The sequence below is a fragment of the Semicossyphus pulcher genome, unplaced genomic scaffold (genome assembly GCF_022749685.1).
Source record: "Semicossyphus pulcher isolate SPU_LCO1_2020_fin unplaced genomic scaffold, fSemPul1.0.p SCAF_21, whole genome shotgun sequence".
NCBI lineage: Eukaryota > Metazoa > Chordata > Actinopteri > Labriformes > Labridae > Semicossyphus > Semicossyphus pulcher.
This window is the reverse complement of record NW_027211695.1, coordinates 6167876-6184292: the sequence shown is the minus strand read 5'-3', so window position 1 is coordinate 6184292 and position 16417 is coordinate 6167876. Positions and strand designations below refer to the sequence as shown.

Sequence of the window (16417 nt, the reverse complement as noted above, 5' to 3'; positions counted from 1 at the left end):
ATTGTCCAGCGTTTCATCATCCCCGACTAAGAGCCTCTTAGATCTCCTTGATGAACACCCAGTCAGGAGAAGATGCGTTATTTCGTGTATTGATCTCAAATTAAGTCTCGCTTTCATCGCATTCCTCTGCTAGACAGATGGGTGGCATTCAGCCAAGGTCATAGCTGCTGTTTATTTATTTGACTTTCTTTATCTCTGTGTGCGCTTTGGGTTGAATGTAAAGAACAGAGGCACCTTTAGCAAACCCCATGACATATGTAAGTGTGTGTGTGTGTGTGTATGTGTGTGTTTGAATATTCACATTGTTTGCGAACAACTTGGAGATAAAACTATGTCTAACATTAAATGTTTGTAAACTGTAAGGAAAGATGGTGTCAATTAGGGATGAAACGGTTCGGAATGTATCACGGTTTTTGAGTCATATTTCTTATTTATTAAGAGCTGCATCTTTTTAATTTCAGTATCAGTGGGAAGTAAATATTACAAACTAGAAACATAAATCCTCTGTCTGTCTCTAGTCTAGTGCATTACAAGTGGCCTATAGTCTACAAAAACAGAGCAGTGGTGGCTACATTTAACATGCTTAGTGTTCACAGTAGATGTGTGTGTATTGTTTTTGCATGGCTACACCTACATTACAATTTTTGTTTAAAGGAGAAGTTCCGTATTTTTAAACCTGGGCCCTATTTTTTTTTTTACATATGTGGGTGTTGAAATGACTTTTGGAATTGGTCCAGTAGATAGCCTCTGCCGTAGCCGCGATATGGCCGCAATGGCTGCAACATAATCCCCTGGGGCAACTGCGCCCGATCAAAGTACGGCCACTTAAAGTGCTTGTTTTTACCACTGACAGGCTCAGTGTGTTACTCCAGGTGTCCGACATCATTATGGAAATGATTCCTACAAACATCGTCCTTTTTTTAAAGAGTAACATCCTTTTTGTGTAACGAGAAACAGAAGTCTCGCTTAAGGAAAAGTCTCGCTCTGAAATCTCCCGGGTTGTGAGATGTTACCTGAACAGGACGGTGGACACGTGAGTTAGAGTTGGACAGAGGATTTTGGTGAGATTGTTGTATTGGTGTACAGAAAGCATAGTTTAGTGTATTTTTTTTATCCTCCTCTGCCTGTTGCCCTCTCTCTCTCTCTCCTCGTTCTCTCTTTAATTATAAGCTCTTCGTCCGTATACTCTGACTCAAACTAACTTGCACCGCGATGCGCTCTGAAATCTCATGGGTGGTGAGATCGATGGCATGACATTTAAGGTTGGATATTCGACTGACTTTGATGAACGTCTGTCGAATATCCGAACCCAGTCTTGCACCTGCTCCTTGAAGTACCCCCCACCCCAAAACTGTTGTGATTAGGTTCTGCCACGGCATCTATGTAGTATTGTCCACGTCCGCATGACACCTCTAATCATTACAGATAAAGCCCCTTTCGCACTGGTCAAAAAACCTGCTAACACACAGCTTTTTTGCTTAGTGGGAAAGGTTACAATCGGCAGTCAGACTCGGGTCAAATGACTCTGCAGTAGACCCGAGTAATTATCGCCTGGGCTCCGAATGGCATTGATGGAAACACAAAACCCATGTCACGCTCGAACATCCTGCTGAATTTGTTGCCACCAAGTTTGAGAGTAATAGATACAATAAAGGCCCGCAGATCACATGCATTCTGAACCGTGGGGAGTGATCACAGATAAACTATGATCCATTACACCACTAGTGTTAATGTATGTATATATTTCTCTTCTACACTTGACTGCAGTGGTGAAAATTGCTGTCATTTCCAGATTTAAATGTAACTCCATCTGTAATGCAACACAAATGCATATCAGCTGAATAAAAGTCAACATAAAGTACTGGTTAAAGAAGCAGCTTAAGCGATAGCAGTTGATTGGAATTGCTAATGTAATGTTCCTGAATGCACCTCAGCTCCCATCGTCCACTTAATGCGAGCTAAATATACAATTTGTAACATCAATCTGAATGTAATGAACACTGATGCCTTGATTGATAAAAGGACTGCATTTTCATTTCGAGCAGATTTCACCCTCAGCTATGAATCCTGATTACAGTCCTTTGTACCCTTTTAGTCTTCAAGCGAATGTGTAAATGTAGATAAAAGCAGTGATGAATTATTGTCGAACACATTGCCGGACATCTGAAGGTTTGCTTTGACATCATGATCAATGAGGCCCTTTCATCGCGCTCTCATATCAGCCTGAGAGAAACTAGGCCAGTGACCACAGACTCAAAAAAAACATCTCACATATTCATGTGGCCACTTTTGATCTTGAACATTACTGTGTGTTTTGCCACAAGGGGAGAAGATAGGTACTGCTTTCTCCTGTTATATGTGGATGTCTTCGTAAGATGTGTTAAATCGTAATCTATTAATGTATGAAAGACGAGATTTTTTCATGAAATTGTTTTGCTGCACGGCTGTTAATTTTAGACTCAAGATATCATCAGAGCTGTGTAGCAACAAAAGCAAGTACACCAACTTAACGGAAAAGTTTGAAATGTGCTTATTATTCTTGCACAATTAGATGAGAAGGTAAATGCCACTCTCAACTCGATCTGCTATATATGGAACTGGCAGGCAGTTAGCTTCACTTAGCATTAAGCATGGAAACAGCTAACACGTTTCAGTCCAAACTAATTATAATACTATATCTCGTTTATTTCTGTACCAAAGCGCAGCTGTAAAAATTTCTTGGCTGTGGAGGCTCCAAGAAGTAGAAGAACATACGATACAAAGTGTCAATTACTGAGCTTCAGAGATGATGGTTGATGGATGTTATTACCTTTAGACATTAGCAGTTAGCAGTTTTAATGCCACTCTCGCCCATCCTCCTCTACTATGCTTATCTGGAACAGATCGGCTGCAGGAGCTGGATTTGTCAACAGAGCTGTCAATCATCATTTTTACTGCATCAAATAACAAATTAAAACTAAACTTGTCAGAAAATGAACACTTGGACATAAATCAGCATGATAAGAACTAACTATAATGACAGAAACCATGTTTGAGAAACATTTATTTAACGTGTATTTTGATTTTATAGTTTGACTCATGTCCCATCTGTTAACATGGAGGAGGCGGGCTTTATGACCTATACTGCAGGGGGCGATAGAGATATTTTGGCCTCATTTTTAGAGAGCTGTCATGTCATCCATGTTTTTCTACAGTCTATGGCTACGACCGTCTTCTTGATTCGAATTTACACCGAGTGTTTCAAGCCTGACTGACACCGGTCGTAGCTGCGTCCAGGTGAACACTCGCAAAGCTCTGAATGTTGCCAAGCAACACACATCTCCCCTCTCTAACCTATCTCATCAAATTCTCTTCAGAAGATATGAATAACACAAAAACAAAAGTAAAGAAAAACAAATTGTATGGATCGTGAAATAAGGAAGGAAGAGTTGTATGCAGACCATAAAAATGTTCTCACAGCAAAACTGAACAACACACACAAACAAAAGCTATCGACAAGGAAATTGATCGCCGGTGCAATCAATAATGAGAAGCATGCCGTTGTCCGGTGTACATTCATCATGTCCCCCACGGTGTTTTGAAAGGCCCAAATCTGAGCTCATTCAGCACCTGCAGGATGGGGACAGCGCCGACACATGCCGTAGCTGAGGGGAGAGCGCTTCAGTTAATTAAAACAGGACTTGAAACATTTCCAGTGGGTTGGTCCAATCACGAAAGACTCTTGTTTTAACCCCGTTCTATTTATCATCCTGTAAAACAACAAGACGCTCTGCTATTGTGTTTGTCTTTTAAGTTTTGTGACGGTTACTTTTATCGTTTGTTTTACCTTGGATTTAAGTCTGACATGTTGAACTATTCCTTTAAGAAGTCCATGAAACTTGTGACAAAAATATCCTTAAATCTTATATTTGTTGTTTAAAGAGCTGACAAACTTCATGCACTCATCCTCAACTTCCAACTGAATGCTTAGTCAGTGAAACTAATAAATCGCAGAGCAGTTCCACAAATCCATGAATAAATCCTGCGACAATAATCACCATCATCTGGAAATCATGAACACGGCTTTAACAAAATGCACTGCCTCCCCCGCTCCACCTCCTCGTTGCTCGGGCCTGCCCAAAAAAACACTGAAATGATAAATTTATATCCTCCCTCCATGTATGCGAGAGCTTTGAAGACTATGCTGCAATGAAGCGGTATGCATAATGCATGAACTGTCTTTTGAGCACCATGCAGCGCCAAACATAGAAATATTTTGTCCTTTCTCCCCCCCTTCCTTCCCTTCCTGACGTACTGTACTTCCCAGTTTGTTACTGCACTGTCCATTGTGACTCCAGCTGATTATTTCTTTTTAGCTTCACTGGATCGCCATTGAATTGTAGCCTCCAGGAGGAGGAAGTGGAGAAAGGGACAGCACAATTTGGGGAGAAGTTGTAGCCAGGAAATGCCCTGTCAAGATAAGAGTAGCTTTTTATGTATGCCACGTGAAACTGTGAAACAATGTGCTATAGCTTTGTGTTTGTGTCTCTTTGTTCTTGTATTCAGTATCAGACACACACAGAGCGCCTGTAGGTGTTATTCTTCTTGGTCTCTTGGTGCTCCTTCTTCCCCTTAGTTGTGATTTTAAGAACATCTGCTTACCTCAGAACCACCTCATCACTTTGTGTTTACACATACTGTACGTGTGCTACCTCACGCATCACACAGCATGCTTCCTAACGCTTGCTAAATTCTAGCATCAAGAAGCTCGATGAACTTAGATACCCCGTGCTCCCTCAGCATGCCATTTGGAGCCCCACAACACAACAGCGCAGCATGCTAATGGAGCGCAGGATGTTTGTTAATTATCCACGCCTGTGTCTGGGTGCTTTCAAGGCTCTCACGCCGCCGGCCCGCTGATTCAAGTCGGCGAGTCGGCACATTGAGCTTGTGCCGGCTAATTCCCCACAGGGCCTAAATATTCATAGCTGTTACATGCCACCGATTTGTATCTTACATGTGTGTTTGTGTGCGTTTTTCTCTCAACAGAATGTGTCCCGCATCAATGACGTTGTGAAGCAGGTGCTGCTGATATTCCCACACTTCTGTCTGGGCAGAGGGCTAATGGACATGGCAAAGAACCAGGCGATGGGCACCCTCTTCAGCAGTCTTGGTAAGAGGCCACTGCCACGAACAGACAGACAAATACTTGGGGGATACAATCCTTATCTTAATGATTCTTGTTGTGTAACACTAAATCCTGAGATTATATTCTCCTGAAACATCTGCCAACTGGGTGAGATGACTATATTTCTGCTAGTACAAATAAGCATTGGGGATCTTTCTTGTGAGAAATCTGCAGCAGTTGACCCTGATCAATTTCCCACATTTCAAAGTCTCACTGTATTCACAAACTTCCTTTTTAATAGAGACAACTGCCTAGTATTGTGTAGGTCCCCCTTTTGTCGCCAAAACAGCCTGACCCTTAAAGGCATGGACTCCACTCGACCTCTGAAGGTGTGCTAGGGGTATCTGGCACCAAGACGTAGCAGCAGATCCTTTAAGTCCTGTAAGTTGCGAGGTGGGGCCTCTATGGATCGGACTTGTTTGTCCAGCACATCCCACAGATGTCAGAGATCTGTGGAGTTTGGAGACCAAGTCATCGCCTTGAACTTGTGTCGTGTTCCTCAAACCATTCCTGAACTATTCCTGAGGCCACTGCCATTAGAGAATACTGTTTCCATGAAGGGGTGTACTTGGTCTGCAACAATGTTAAATGTCAGCAACATCCACATGAATGGCAGGACCCAAGGCTTCCCAGTAGAACATCGCCCAAAGCATCACACTACCTCCGCCAGCTTGCCTTCTTCCCATAGTGCTTCCTGGTGCCATGTCTTCCCCAGGTAAGCTGGTCACCCACATGATGTAAAAGAAAACGTGATTTGTCAGACAAGGCCACCTTCTTCCATCGCTCCGTGCTCCAGTTCTGATGCTCACGTGCCCATTGTAGGCGCTTTCGGCGATGGACAGGGATCAGCATGGGCGCCCTGACCGGGCTATGCAGCCCCATATGCAACAAACTGTGATGCACCGGGATGAACTTTTTCACCAATTTGAGCTACAATAGCTCTTCTGTTTGATCGGACCACACGAGTCAGCCTTGGCTCCCAACGAGCATCACTGAGCCTTGATCGACTTTGACCGTGTCGCTGGTTCAGTTTTCCTTCCTTGGACCACTCTCAGTAGGTCCTGACCACTGCAGACTGGGAACACCCCACAAGTGCTACAGTTTTGGAGATGCTCTGACCCTGTCGTCAACATCTTCATCTTACCCATGTGGTAAATCCTTTAAAAACACGACATCTCATTCCTTTAAAGTGATATGTACAATTTTGTTTAAAACGCTGGTTCTTTATCCCACCTGCACAAGACCAGTAATTCAGCTCCCAGACCCCCTCCCGAGCTCTTCACTCTACGTGTTTTAAATTTAGTCAGGAGAAAGGGAAAAGGGGGCAGTCGGGTTGCAGACATGGAGCCGGGTTGAGAGGGCCATCAAGAGGCAAAAGAGGCACATGAAAGAGGAAGAAGAGTCTTATCTGTGGAGAGATGGAGCAGGAAATAGCGGTTTGAGGAATCATTTGCGGTGGTTGCTGAGAGCAGGAAGAGAAAAGCAATCACAAGCTAAAAGGGCTAGTGTGGAGAGGGGCTATTTACCAGAGAATGAGAATGAAAGCGCTCTGGTTTTTTTCTTGTCTCCTTACTCTGCCCCCTCGGGCTCGAGGGTTGTAGAAGCAGAGAGAGCAGAATTGACAATGATTAGAGTGGGGGGGGGGGCTGTCGCCAGTTTACTTACATGTTCATTAGCCGAAAGAGGCTTCAACATAAAAGTACAGGATATCAGTGATTTTCTCAAACGACGTACGATGTGACAGCACTTTTTTATTTATTTTTTATTCTTAAGGCTAAGTGGCGTTTTAACTGCTGGCTTACCAATGAAACTATCTCAAAAACACTTCAAAGAGCTGACAAAGACCAGCTCCACGCTAACTTTTGACAAAGATATATTTGGCTGTCCATGAAAGAGAACACACATCTGGCAATTCCTTTTTGTTTTGACAATGTTGCTTAATCGTCCTCTGAGCTCGTAGATAACGGCTGGAAATTAACATGAAATGACACACAGTAATAATGTGGTTCATTACTCAACTTCCTCTGTGTGTCCTGACTTTTTAATTACCAGATTTGTTCTGTTTTAACAGTTTGTTTCCCTTCCTGTGTACTTTGCAGGGGAAGACCGTTTCGAGGATCCACTCAGCTGGGACATGGTGGGAAAGAACCTTTGCGCCATGTTCATCCAGGGAGTCGTCATGTTTGCGTTTACGCTTCTCATCCAGTATAAGTTCTTCTGCAAATCGAGGTGAATATGACTGTTAAGAGCTGTTATTTTAGAGCAAATTAACTTAAAATTTACTTGAAAATATTTGACCTGTTGCGACTTAGTCATGCTACTTTCGTCCTCGTCCACGTTTAGCACTTTCATCCAGTATTTCTTACAGTCTGATAAACCATTGCCCCAATTTGAATCAGTATTGTCCTTCATATTTATTTCATATAGAACATCTGTTGCATCTTGAATCTGTTTGGCAAATACCACCCCATTCCCCCCCCTCGAGTGTTTTCTTGTTCTAAAAGCTACATCGCTATGGTAACCAATGCCTGTGGCTTCTGCTGTTTATGAAAATTGCAGAGATAGTTTCACCGAGCTTAAACTTTGCCCGGGATAATTTGTCAGGCGAGTTCGTGTTAATTTTAATGAAGGGTGCTGAGTTAACTGTGGTTGACTTCTCTCTGCCAGGCTGATTAAAGGGAAGTCATTATCTGCAGAGGAAGAGGATGTCGATGTAGCCCGAGAACGTGAGCGGGTGTATGACGGCAGGGCCAACGATGACCTTCTGCGGATCTGTGACCTCACTAAGGTACTGTGCTCTCTACTCTAGCTCCTCTTATAGTGTGGTTCTGATTGTATTGCAAAGTACATGTCACGCTTTCGCAACTTTCTCTGTCAGTTTTGTGCATATGATTAATTTTATTTGTAGGAAAGCCTCTTGTTGTAGGAGGAGTTAACTTTGTTAATTGTCTATTATTTCTTATCTTTGGTAGAATACATTTGTTTAATGTCACTGGCAACATTATTGTTTGTTATTGTTACATGTTCTAGCCTGGGATTGCTGGTGTTGTGCATTTGCCAAAGTTGGTTGGTGGGTCGCTGGCCCTTTAAGAGAAACGTGAGTTTCCAAAGGATTCTAGGTAGTCAATCTCAGTCTGTCTGATGGCTGTTGAGCTGCAGGTTGCCTTTCAAGGAAGTTGTGTGTCTTTGCCAAATTTAAGTACAATTTCTGTTCACCTTTGGACCTCATTTCATAAATAAGTCTTGTCGCTGAGTCATGGTAGCTAGCTTAAATCATATATGTCTGTATCATTGTAGCGTTTAGCCTTCTTTCATGCATAGCCAATAAATCTAATGTAGTTTGATAAACGTGTTTCACTTGTAATGCTACTAATAGCCTTTTACATACCACATTCTTCTTTGATAAAACATTGCAAACAGAAGCTCAGCCTCTGTGATTCTTTGACCGAAGTCACACCCCCATAGTGTTTGCCAGCGAGTATGAGTATTAATGTAGTATATTAATGTAACCTGCAGGTTGCTCTTATAAGGAGAAATCACATGATGTATTTAACAACACAAAGAGACTCCCTCAACATTCCTCCTCCCCCATCCATACGATAAACTGTCAGACCTCTATACCTTCTTGTTCTTGTCTCACTTTCTGTAAATCACATGCAATGACCCCGACATTTTTCTTCTCTATCCTGTGTGTAAGTCATAGTCTTCATTTCACCTCCCCTTCTTAGTGCTGTATGGATATGAGAGATGAACAACTGTACTTAACCTCTCAGATATATAGTAAGAACCTACACCAATGACGTTCTTTGTATAACAGCTATCAACTTTTTAGGTGTGTGTGTGTGTGTGTGTATGCATGGGAGGAGTTTTTGAACTTTTCTTTCCTCCACTTGCACCTGCATTATTCAGTTTTCAGTGCAAAAGGGAGCGACAGGTTGCTCGACTGCAGCTGTGAACATTCACAAACATCACAAGTGGGCATGAGACGCAAACAAGACTCCATTTCAGGGGTGTAAAGGTCCGGGCTCCTCCACAGCTCCGGACCTTCCCTCCTTGCAGCAGGTGAAGTCGAGCATGCTGCTGCGGTGCGTGCCTCGACACCGCAGAGATTAACGCTTCATCCATCGGCAGATGTTCCCTCCCTGCGGGCGGCGCAGCAGCAGGAAGTGTCGCCGCAGCAGCTCCACTGCCGACAGCTGGACGATCTAACAGCCTTTTGCTTCTTACCACCGATCTTCACTCCTTTGCTCCCTCGGCCGTCTCAGTCGCACAATAGTTAATCTTTCACTCATTGCTCACAGACGCAGACGTTTGCCACACTCCCTTGGGTAATTACCGAACAAGTGTGGGGTGAAACAGCTGGGCGGGTAATGTATCGCAAATCAACACGCAAGGTGGAAAGGTGTGGTCTTTTTTCAGCTCAAACTTAAAGAAATAACTTTTTAATGCTCCGTCTAAATCTGTAAATGTAGCTTTAAACGGTGCCAAACATTTAAAACCATCGATTTGACAAGCAGCCATTGTTCACATATACCCTCATGCTTCACAATATTTCTCTGAGATGAAACACAGCGGCCCATCTCCGCACAAAAACAGCAGTGCAGTGGCAGAAGGCATCGGGATTCTTCCTGCAGTGCCCTCATTGACTCCCACCACAGCTGTGCCCCATCCATTTGGGGGTGTAGATAACAAATTGATCAACGAGCGCACGGCTTCGGTGGCCATGCGCCACAGGCTGAGCCCCTGTCATAAATCTAAGCGTGGCTCTGAAACGATCGACAGGCCATCAATCATGTGTCAGATCCCTGCTCCTCCCCTTCCTTTTCCTGCTGTCTCTAAACAGGAGCGTTTTGCTACACGCCCCACCTGCTAGCCTCCGCTTAGCTGCTGCGTTAGCGCCTGCACTGTAATCGATGGAGACTGTAATGGAAGTGTGTCCGTCTGTGAGCGTTGTGCAGGCCCAGCGCTGTCAGTTTAACCTTCCAGTCGCTCGCTAAGTTGACAGAGAAAGTTTAAAAGAACCTTGTGACAGCTGTTTGAATTTAAAGACTAATAAGTGATGAGTGGCGCCTTGGAATACTACAACTACGCAGATGTGATAATGTGTTCTCACAGCATTAAAGTGCTTTAGATTAGACTGGTTTTACAAGAGCTCTGTGGTGAATGCTTAGAGAAGGGCTGCTTTTATCTACTAAAAGACTTTGATATTGAGTTCAGCTTATTTTTAAGAACCTTTACAGGCCAGTTTGAGTGGGTAAGAACCTCTGCGTTTTTTTTTATTTTTACAGAAACATATATCTTTCTTTCTCACATTGTAATATCTTTGAATTAAGTGTTCTACATGCAGAAATTTGAAGAGTGACGAGATAATATCTTACACCTCCCTAGCCGGAGCCTGCAGGTGGATGCTGGGTTGGTAGCAGGGTTCCAGGACATTTTCCTACAGGAGTTTTTCTTGACAATACAGAACAGCAGTTGCTCATATAATTTACCGGTAGGCCTAGTACTGACACATTTAACCCCAGTTTTATTCCTCAGAAATCAGTCATTCATGACGCATTGACTTGACTTGACCTTCTTGTATCCCTGTCCTGTGGCATGGCCTTTAACAGCAGACATGCCCATGTTGCCTATATCAAATGTTTTCTTGCATGACTTGCAAAATGTGTAAATCACCTGCCACATGTCCTATCCAGTCCCTGAACTCAGGATTGTCCCTCCATTCCTCACTTAAAGTCATAATCCCGAAGATTTTCATTTAAATAAATGTCTGTTAAGTCACTATCTATCGCCGAATGAGGTAACACAACAGTGACCGAGCCTATGGCCCACTGATGAAAGCCTTTGCATTTACAGTTTTACAGACTGGGTGTCTGGTGCGACTTTGGTGGAAAATTCCCAAGCGGCGCCCAGTCAGCGACGCGTTTTCCATCACCCAGAAGTGGTTGGTCTGCCAGAGAGGGTAGACGGAGCTAAGCGGCTACTTTTCCTTTCGCAGACGTCACTCCATGTATTCTTATTATTGGTGGATAAAAACACTGATTGCTGATACTTTCCTTTCTCTCACTAACATTACACTCTCTGATAGCTCCGCAATGTTGTTGTTTATTGTGTTCACATGATAATTAATCGGTGCATTTACTTGCTTAGACGCAGATACCCAATTTTGCTCTTAAGGCTGCGTCAGTATCCAAACCACTTAAAACTGCTCCCCAAAATGTTGTTAAATTTATACCACCACATTAACCATTAACACATCACTATGTGTTGTATTAAGCCATTCTAACAGTATCAACTTTCATACAATTACCATATTTGGAACAGGATGGATGGTGTTGGCCTCATTGGATTGGGCTGACTGATATCAGACAAATATGGTCAAGGACCTCAGGATCGCACCTTCGACTGGTGCGTACACCAATCAGCCATAATATTATGACCTCTAACAGGTCGAATGAATAACATTGATTATCCCGTTACTATGGCACCTGTCAGTGGGTGGGATACGTTAGGCAGCAAGTGAACATTTTGTCCTCGAAGTTGAGAAGTGTAAGAATGTGAGCGACTTTGACAAGGGCCGAATTGTGACGGCTAGACGACTGGGTCAGAGCATCTCCAAAACTTCCGCTTCTGTGGGGTGTTCTCAGTCTGCACTGGGTATCTACCAAAAGTGGAAGGAAAACCATTAAATTTGCGACAAGGTCATGGGCGACCAAGGTTCATTGATGTGCGTGGGGAGTAAAGGCTGGCCTGTGTGGTCCGATCCAGCAGAAGGGCTACTGTGGCTCAAATTGCTGGAACCAAGTAGACCAAGTAGACCCCTCGGTGGAAACAGTATTCCCCAATGGCAGTGGCCTCTTTCGGCAGGATAATGCGCCCTGCCACACTGCAAAAAAGGTTCAGGAATGGTTTGAGGAAATCTGTGGGAAGTGCTGGACAAACAAGTCCGACCCATGGAGGCCCCACCTCGCAACTTACAGGACTTAAGGGATCTGCTGCTAACGTGCCAGATACCCCAGCTCCCCTTCAGAGGTCTAGTGAAGTCCATGCCTCGCCAGGTCAGGACTGTTTTGGACCTACACAATATCAGGCAGGTTGATCTGTGTATGTTACATAAGGAATGGATGGACCACCTAATAGAGCAGTGTCACAGTCATGCCTTACTACCTGAGCTACACCATTCTGCTTATGATTTACAATCCATATTTTAGGTTTGCGAAACTGCCGCCATCACATCCTCTCAGCTGTCTCATCTGATTAGACGTGGGCCTGCTTATCATGACAGCTGCTGTGGTGCTTGAGTCAGAGGGGAATTATCCTTTAATTGCCTTCCTCCTTGCATGTATCTCCTGCTTTGATGTAGCTTTAGCACTGCGAAATATCACTAAAAAGTAGTATGTGTAATCCAGGTTGATAAGTACTGAGTGCAGCTGGCAGATGGCACCGGAGAATGGCGGATCTATGCAGCTCCTGCTTTTATCAGAAGCTTTTGATGTGCCAACTGTGAAATAAATGCAATGTCATTGTTTGTCAGGCTCGAAGTGTGGTTCTAAATTTACATTTGCCTGGTAGCATTGTGAATGCAGCAGGGACAGATGACTGTTTTTAATGGTGGAGAGATTCTATACTGGATACGTGTCCTTCATACAAAGAAATGTATGCTGTCACTTTTACTTTTTAATGATCGTTCACTCTTTCAGACCCTGACACTCACACATGCAGCATTCATCCAGAACTATGTTTTCAACTTAAAAAAACCCCCAGCCAATAGTAGTCACTTTTTTATAACTCAAAGGGACACAGTGTTGTCCTTGATTTTTGAATGCTAAGTGTCTTCTCTGTCAGACTCAGCAACAGCAACAAAGGCTTTGTCTTGTCTTGTCTTTTTAGTGCTCAAGCAAGACGACGCTGCTTTCAAACATCTTTGAAAAACATATCAAACTCTAACACAGTCTTGGGTGTGGAAAAACACCTCATGCACTAAACACCTCATTTTGTCGAATTTTTACTCGCTGTATTGTATATCTTTGTACACCTCAAGTGCGGGCTGCTTTACCCCCTATGGTGAGGTTTTCAGACGATGAATGCAAATGTGGATGGACGAGGCCGGTCAGCGGGGAAGGATGTGGATGCGGGGTGCAAAGTTTTTAAGTGAGATGTGATAAACATCAACAACAACCTTCTCATTTCCAGGAAAGCGACATGATCTTCGCAGGATACTGACTCACAATCAGAAATTCCCTTCCCTTATTTGTCCTGAGAGATGGGTCTCTGCATCGCCAGTGCATTTTGTGTAGTTCTCTGTTGGTCATAGTTGCAGGTTTAAGGATTAAACTGTCAGTCAAATCAGTCAACACATTGGTGTGGAGTGAAATGTCTATCAACTGAATTGGCATCGTGAATTTTCATTCTGTAACATTTCATGTAGCAACACAACCAGGTCAGAATTTTATTTAGAGTTTGTAACATCATTTCTTGAAGAGTATTGGCAGAAGTTCTATCTGCCTCTTGTGCATGTTGATATGTTATTAATGTCATTTTTATATGGCCTCAGTACACTGAATCCAACATAAGAAGAAGTTGAGCACCTAAAAACAAGCTAGGCTAATGCTAGTGATGGCTAGGCTGGTGTCCTCTTCTGATGGACTTCAGAAGAGGACTCTCTAAGAGCATCGAGAAACACTTATTTTTTAACATGAAACTACTTTTGTGTGTTTGCTGGTTGTAATTATCTTAACCTTAAATTCCCACCAAAATACAGCGTAAAAATAAGTAATAGAAAAACTATGCTCGCTAACGCTGCAGTTCTCCTCTACCTTCCATAGCTATTAAGCTACACGCATAGCTACACACAACAGCGCCTAACTTAATGATACCATATTTTCCTCCCCAATACAACTCTGAAAACTATATTTGAGTAATGACAGAAACCTTGCTTGGATATGTTATTAATAGTGTCATTTTTATACAGCCTGAGTACACTAAATCTTAACATAAAAACAAGTTGAGCACCTAAAAACAAGCTAGGCTAATGCTAGTGACAGCTGACAGTGACAGTTGGCCTCTTCTGAAATACTGTATCCGTCTGCGAGCATCGGGGAAACGCTGATTTTAAGCATGAAACTGCTTTGTTTTTCTGTTTTGTTGTGGAATTCTACAGATGACACTCAAAACTCATGAAAAAAAACACAAAGCATTTGATGGATTTTAAGAGCAGTATGTTGTATACAATATATGATGAGAGAGAATACCTGAATAGAGTTTATGCCCCGTATCTCTGGCATTAGAGGACAATACACTGGCTTTTATAGAACACATAGCACAAGCTTTAACCAATGAAATCATGACCAAAACGTTGTAAAAAGTTGTACAAGCTCACCTCCCATGTAACTGAATATTTCATGTTATCATATTTCAACAGCTGCAGTTGCGTTACAGTGTGTTACATACCATTTCTGACTCTGTTCAAATGTATGTTTCATTAGCGTGATCATCCCCATGACAGCAGCTTTTAGAAACGAAATCTTATGTCTCCTACTTTCTGTTGGCACACACACAACCTTTTGCTGCAACATGTGATTTAACATGCTAACGCAATGAATGTCAAGGTTACTAACATTATGCTAGCGTTCAGGTCGAAGCACTGCTGACCCAGTGAGCAGTGCTTTGACCTGAATGCCAAGAATAGGAGTTGTCTCTATGGTTTTCATGTGTGTGATGAACATAACCTTACCCCATGTTATATAGATAGTTACAATAGATTCGCTTCTCAGTTTATGCCTTGTACTGTATTTAAGACCTGTACATGTAGCTGTGCCTAAAGTTGGTGTCCATGCATAAAATCGTTGCTGACTTTTGAGTTTGTTGAAGGTTACCGAGGGTTCTGAAACAGCTCTCAACATGGGGACAGATTTCCTCATGAATTCTGTCTCTGCAGTCACAAATACTAATATTCATGTCTTCTTCTCCTCCCCCCCTTCTGCAAGTCTACCTTTTTTTATTGCCTTTTCCCATCTGGCTGCTCTAAATGTTGCAAATTACCCTTTCTTGTTAAGATTCCACTTTCTCTCTTCCTCCATCTCTTCCCACCTGCTTCTTCCATCTCTCCTCTTCCCCTGCTGCTCTGGTCTCGCGCTCCATATTTTCTCCAGCTATCCTCTCTGCCATCTTTCTCACTGTCTGCTCCCTACCTTCCCTGCCCCCCTGCCTGCTCTCCTTCTTTTTCTCCCTTTCACTGGCTGGCTGGTTGATTCATTTTTATCGTCTGCTCTCTGCAGGTGTACCCCCGGAAGAGCACCCCTGCTGTGGACAGGCTATGTGTAGGCGTACCTGCCGCAGAGGTGAGCCAAATGTTGCTGCATCACACAAGAACCTTTTCAAGTCTGTGGTCTATTTGCTTTCCTTGTTACGAGAAGACTTTCTGGCTTTTACACATTTGATTACTTTCAGAATTCACTAGAAACACCAACATTGGAAAACATTTTTCATCTTGGGTTGCGTGTGATAATTATGCCTTGGGTTAATTATAATATTAATGAATATTAATGGTAATATTTACAAAATATTGACATTTGAAAGCAGGAAAATTAGCAGACATTCTCTGTCTGGGCTTTGATTAACAGTTTTCAGTTATTTCTTGAAGATTTGAATTGGCTCCGTCTCGGATGAATCAAAGTATCTTCCAAACGCTGCTCAGAGAAGGCGTTGGGAGGAACACTAATCTCCTTATCGGGGCTTGTTTTCTGCCATTATGCTTCTGCCAAGCATGTGTGTGCGCAAGAAAACACACAAGCAGGCTGGTGGAAGAGCATCGCTGGAGCAACCGAGACTGTGAAGCTGAGGCACGAGGACGGAGTGATTCTCAGTGCGGGGATTAGCAGTGGGAGACCAAATGAGCTAAATACAGCGGGCTAAACTTTTACACAGTTTACCACAAAGGAATCTTTGTGAAAAACTGATGTCCTGTCAGTGTGAAGCATCCTCACTTCTAATGCACGCATTGCACCGCTGGAAGCCTGATTTAAACATAATCTCAAATGCTGACAGTCGTTCGTGTTCGCCAGGCTTTCCATTGGTATCCATCCTCCCTGCTGCTGTTTACTCAAAGCCCAATGTAAATGCCAGAGAAACATATTGTCATTCATGGGGATCTGCTGATCACACACTGCATTTCCATGCATTATTTACATCAAGCTTAGCACCCTCTTCTATGCATTCACGAGCACAGGTCACAAACAAGCTTCGGGATCA

The 16417-nt window shown here is 43.1% G+C and overlaps 1 protein-coding gene across 1 annotated transcript in view; it reads left to right on the top strand.

Annotated features, from left to right (window-relative positions):
- Window positions 1–16417, top strand: part of LOC138600967 (phospholipid-transporting ATPase ABCA1) — a 173481-nt gene that overhangs the window by 123690 nt on the left and 33374 nt on the right. The window contains exons 39-42 of the mRNA XM_069672533.1: window positions 5029–5152; window positions 7267–7396; window positions 7835–7955; window positions 15445–15507. Coding sequence (XP_069528634.1) covers window positions 5029–5152; window positions 7267–7396; window positions 7835–7955; window positions 15445–15507 — 438 coding nt within the window. The remainder of the gene's footprint in view (window positions 1–5028; window positions 5153–7266; window positions 7397–7834; window positions 7956–15444; window positions 15508–16417) is intronic.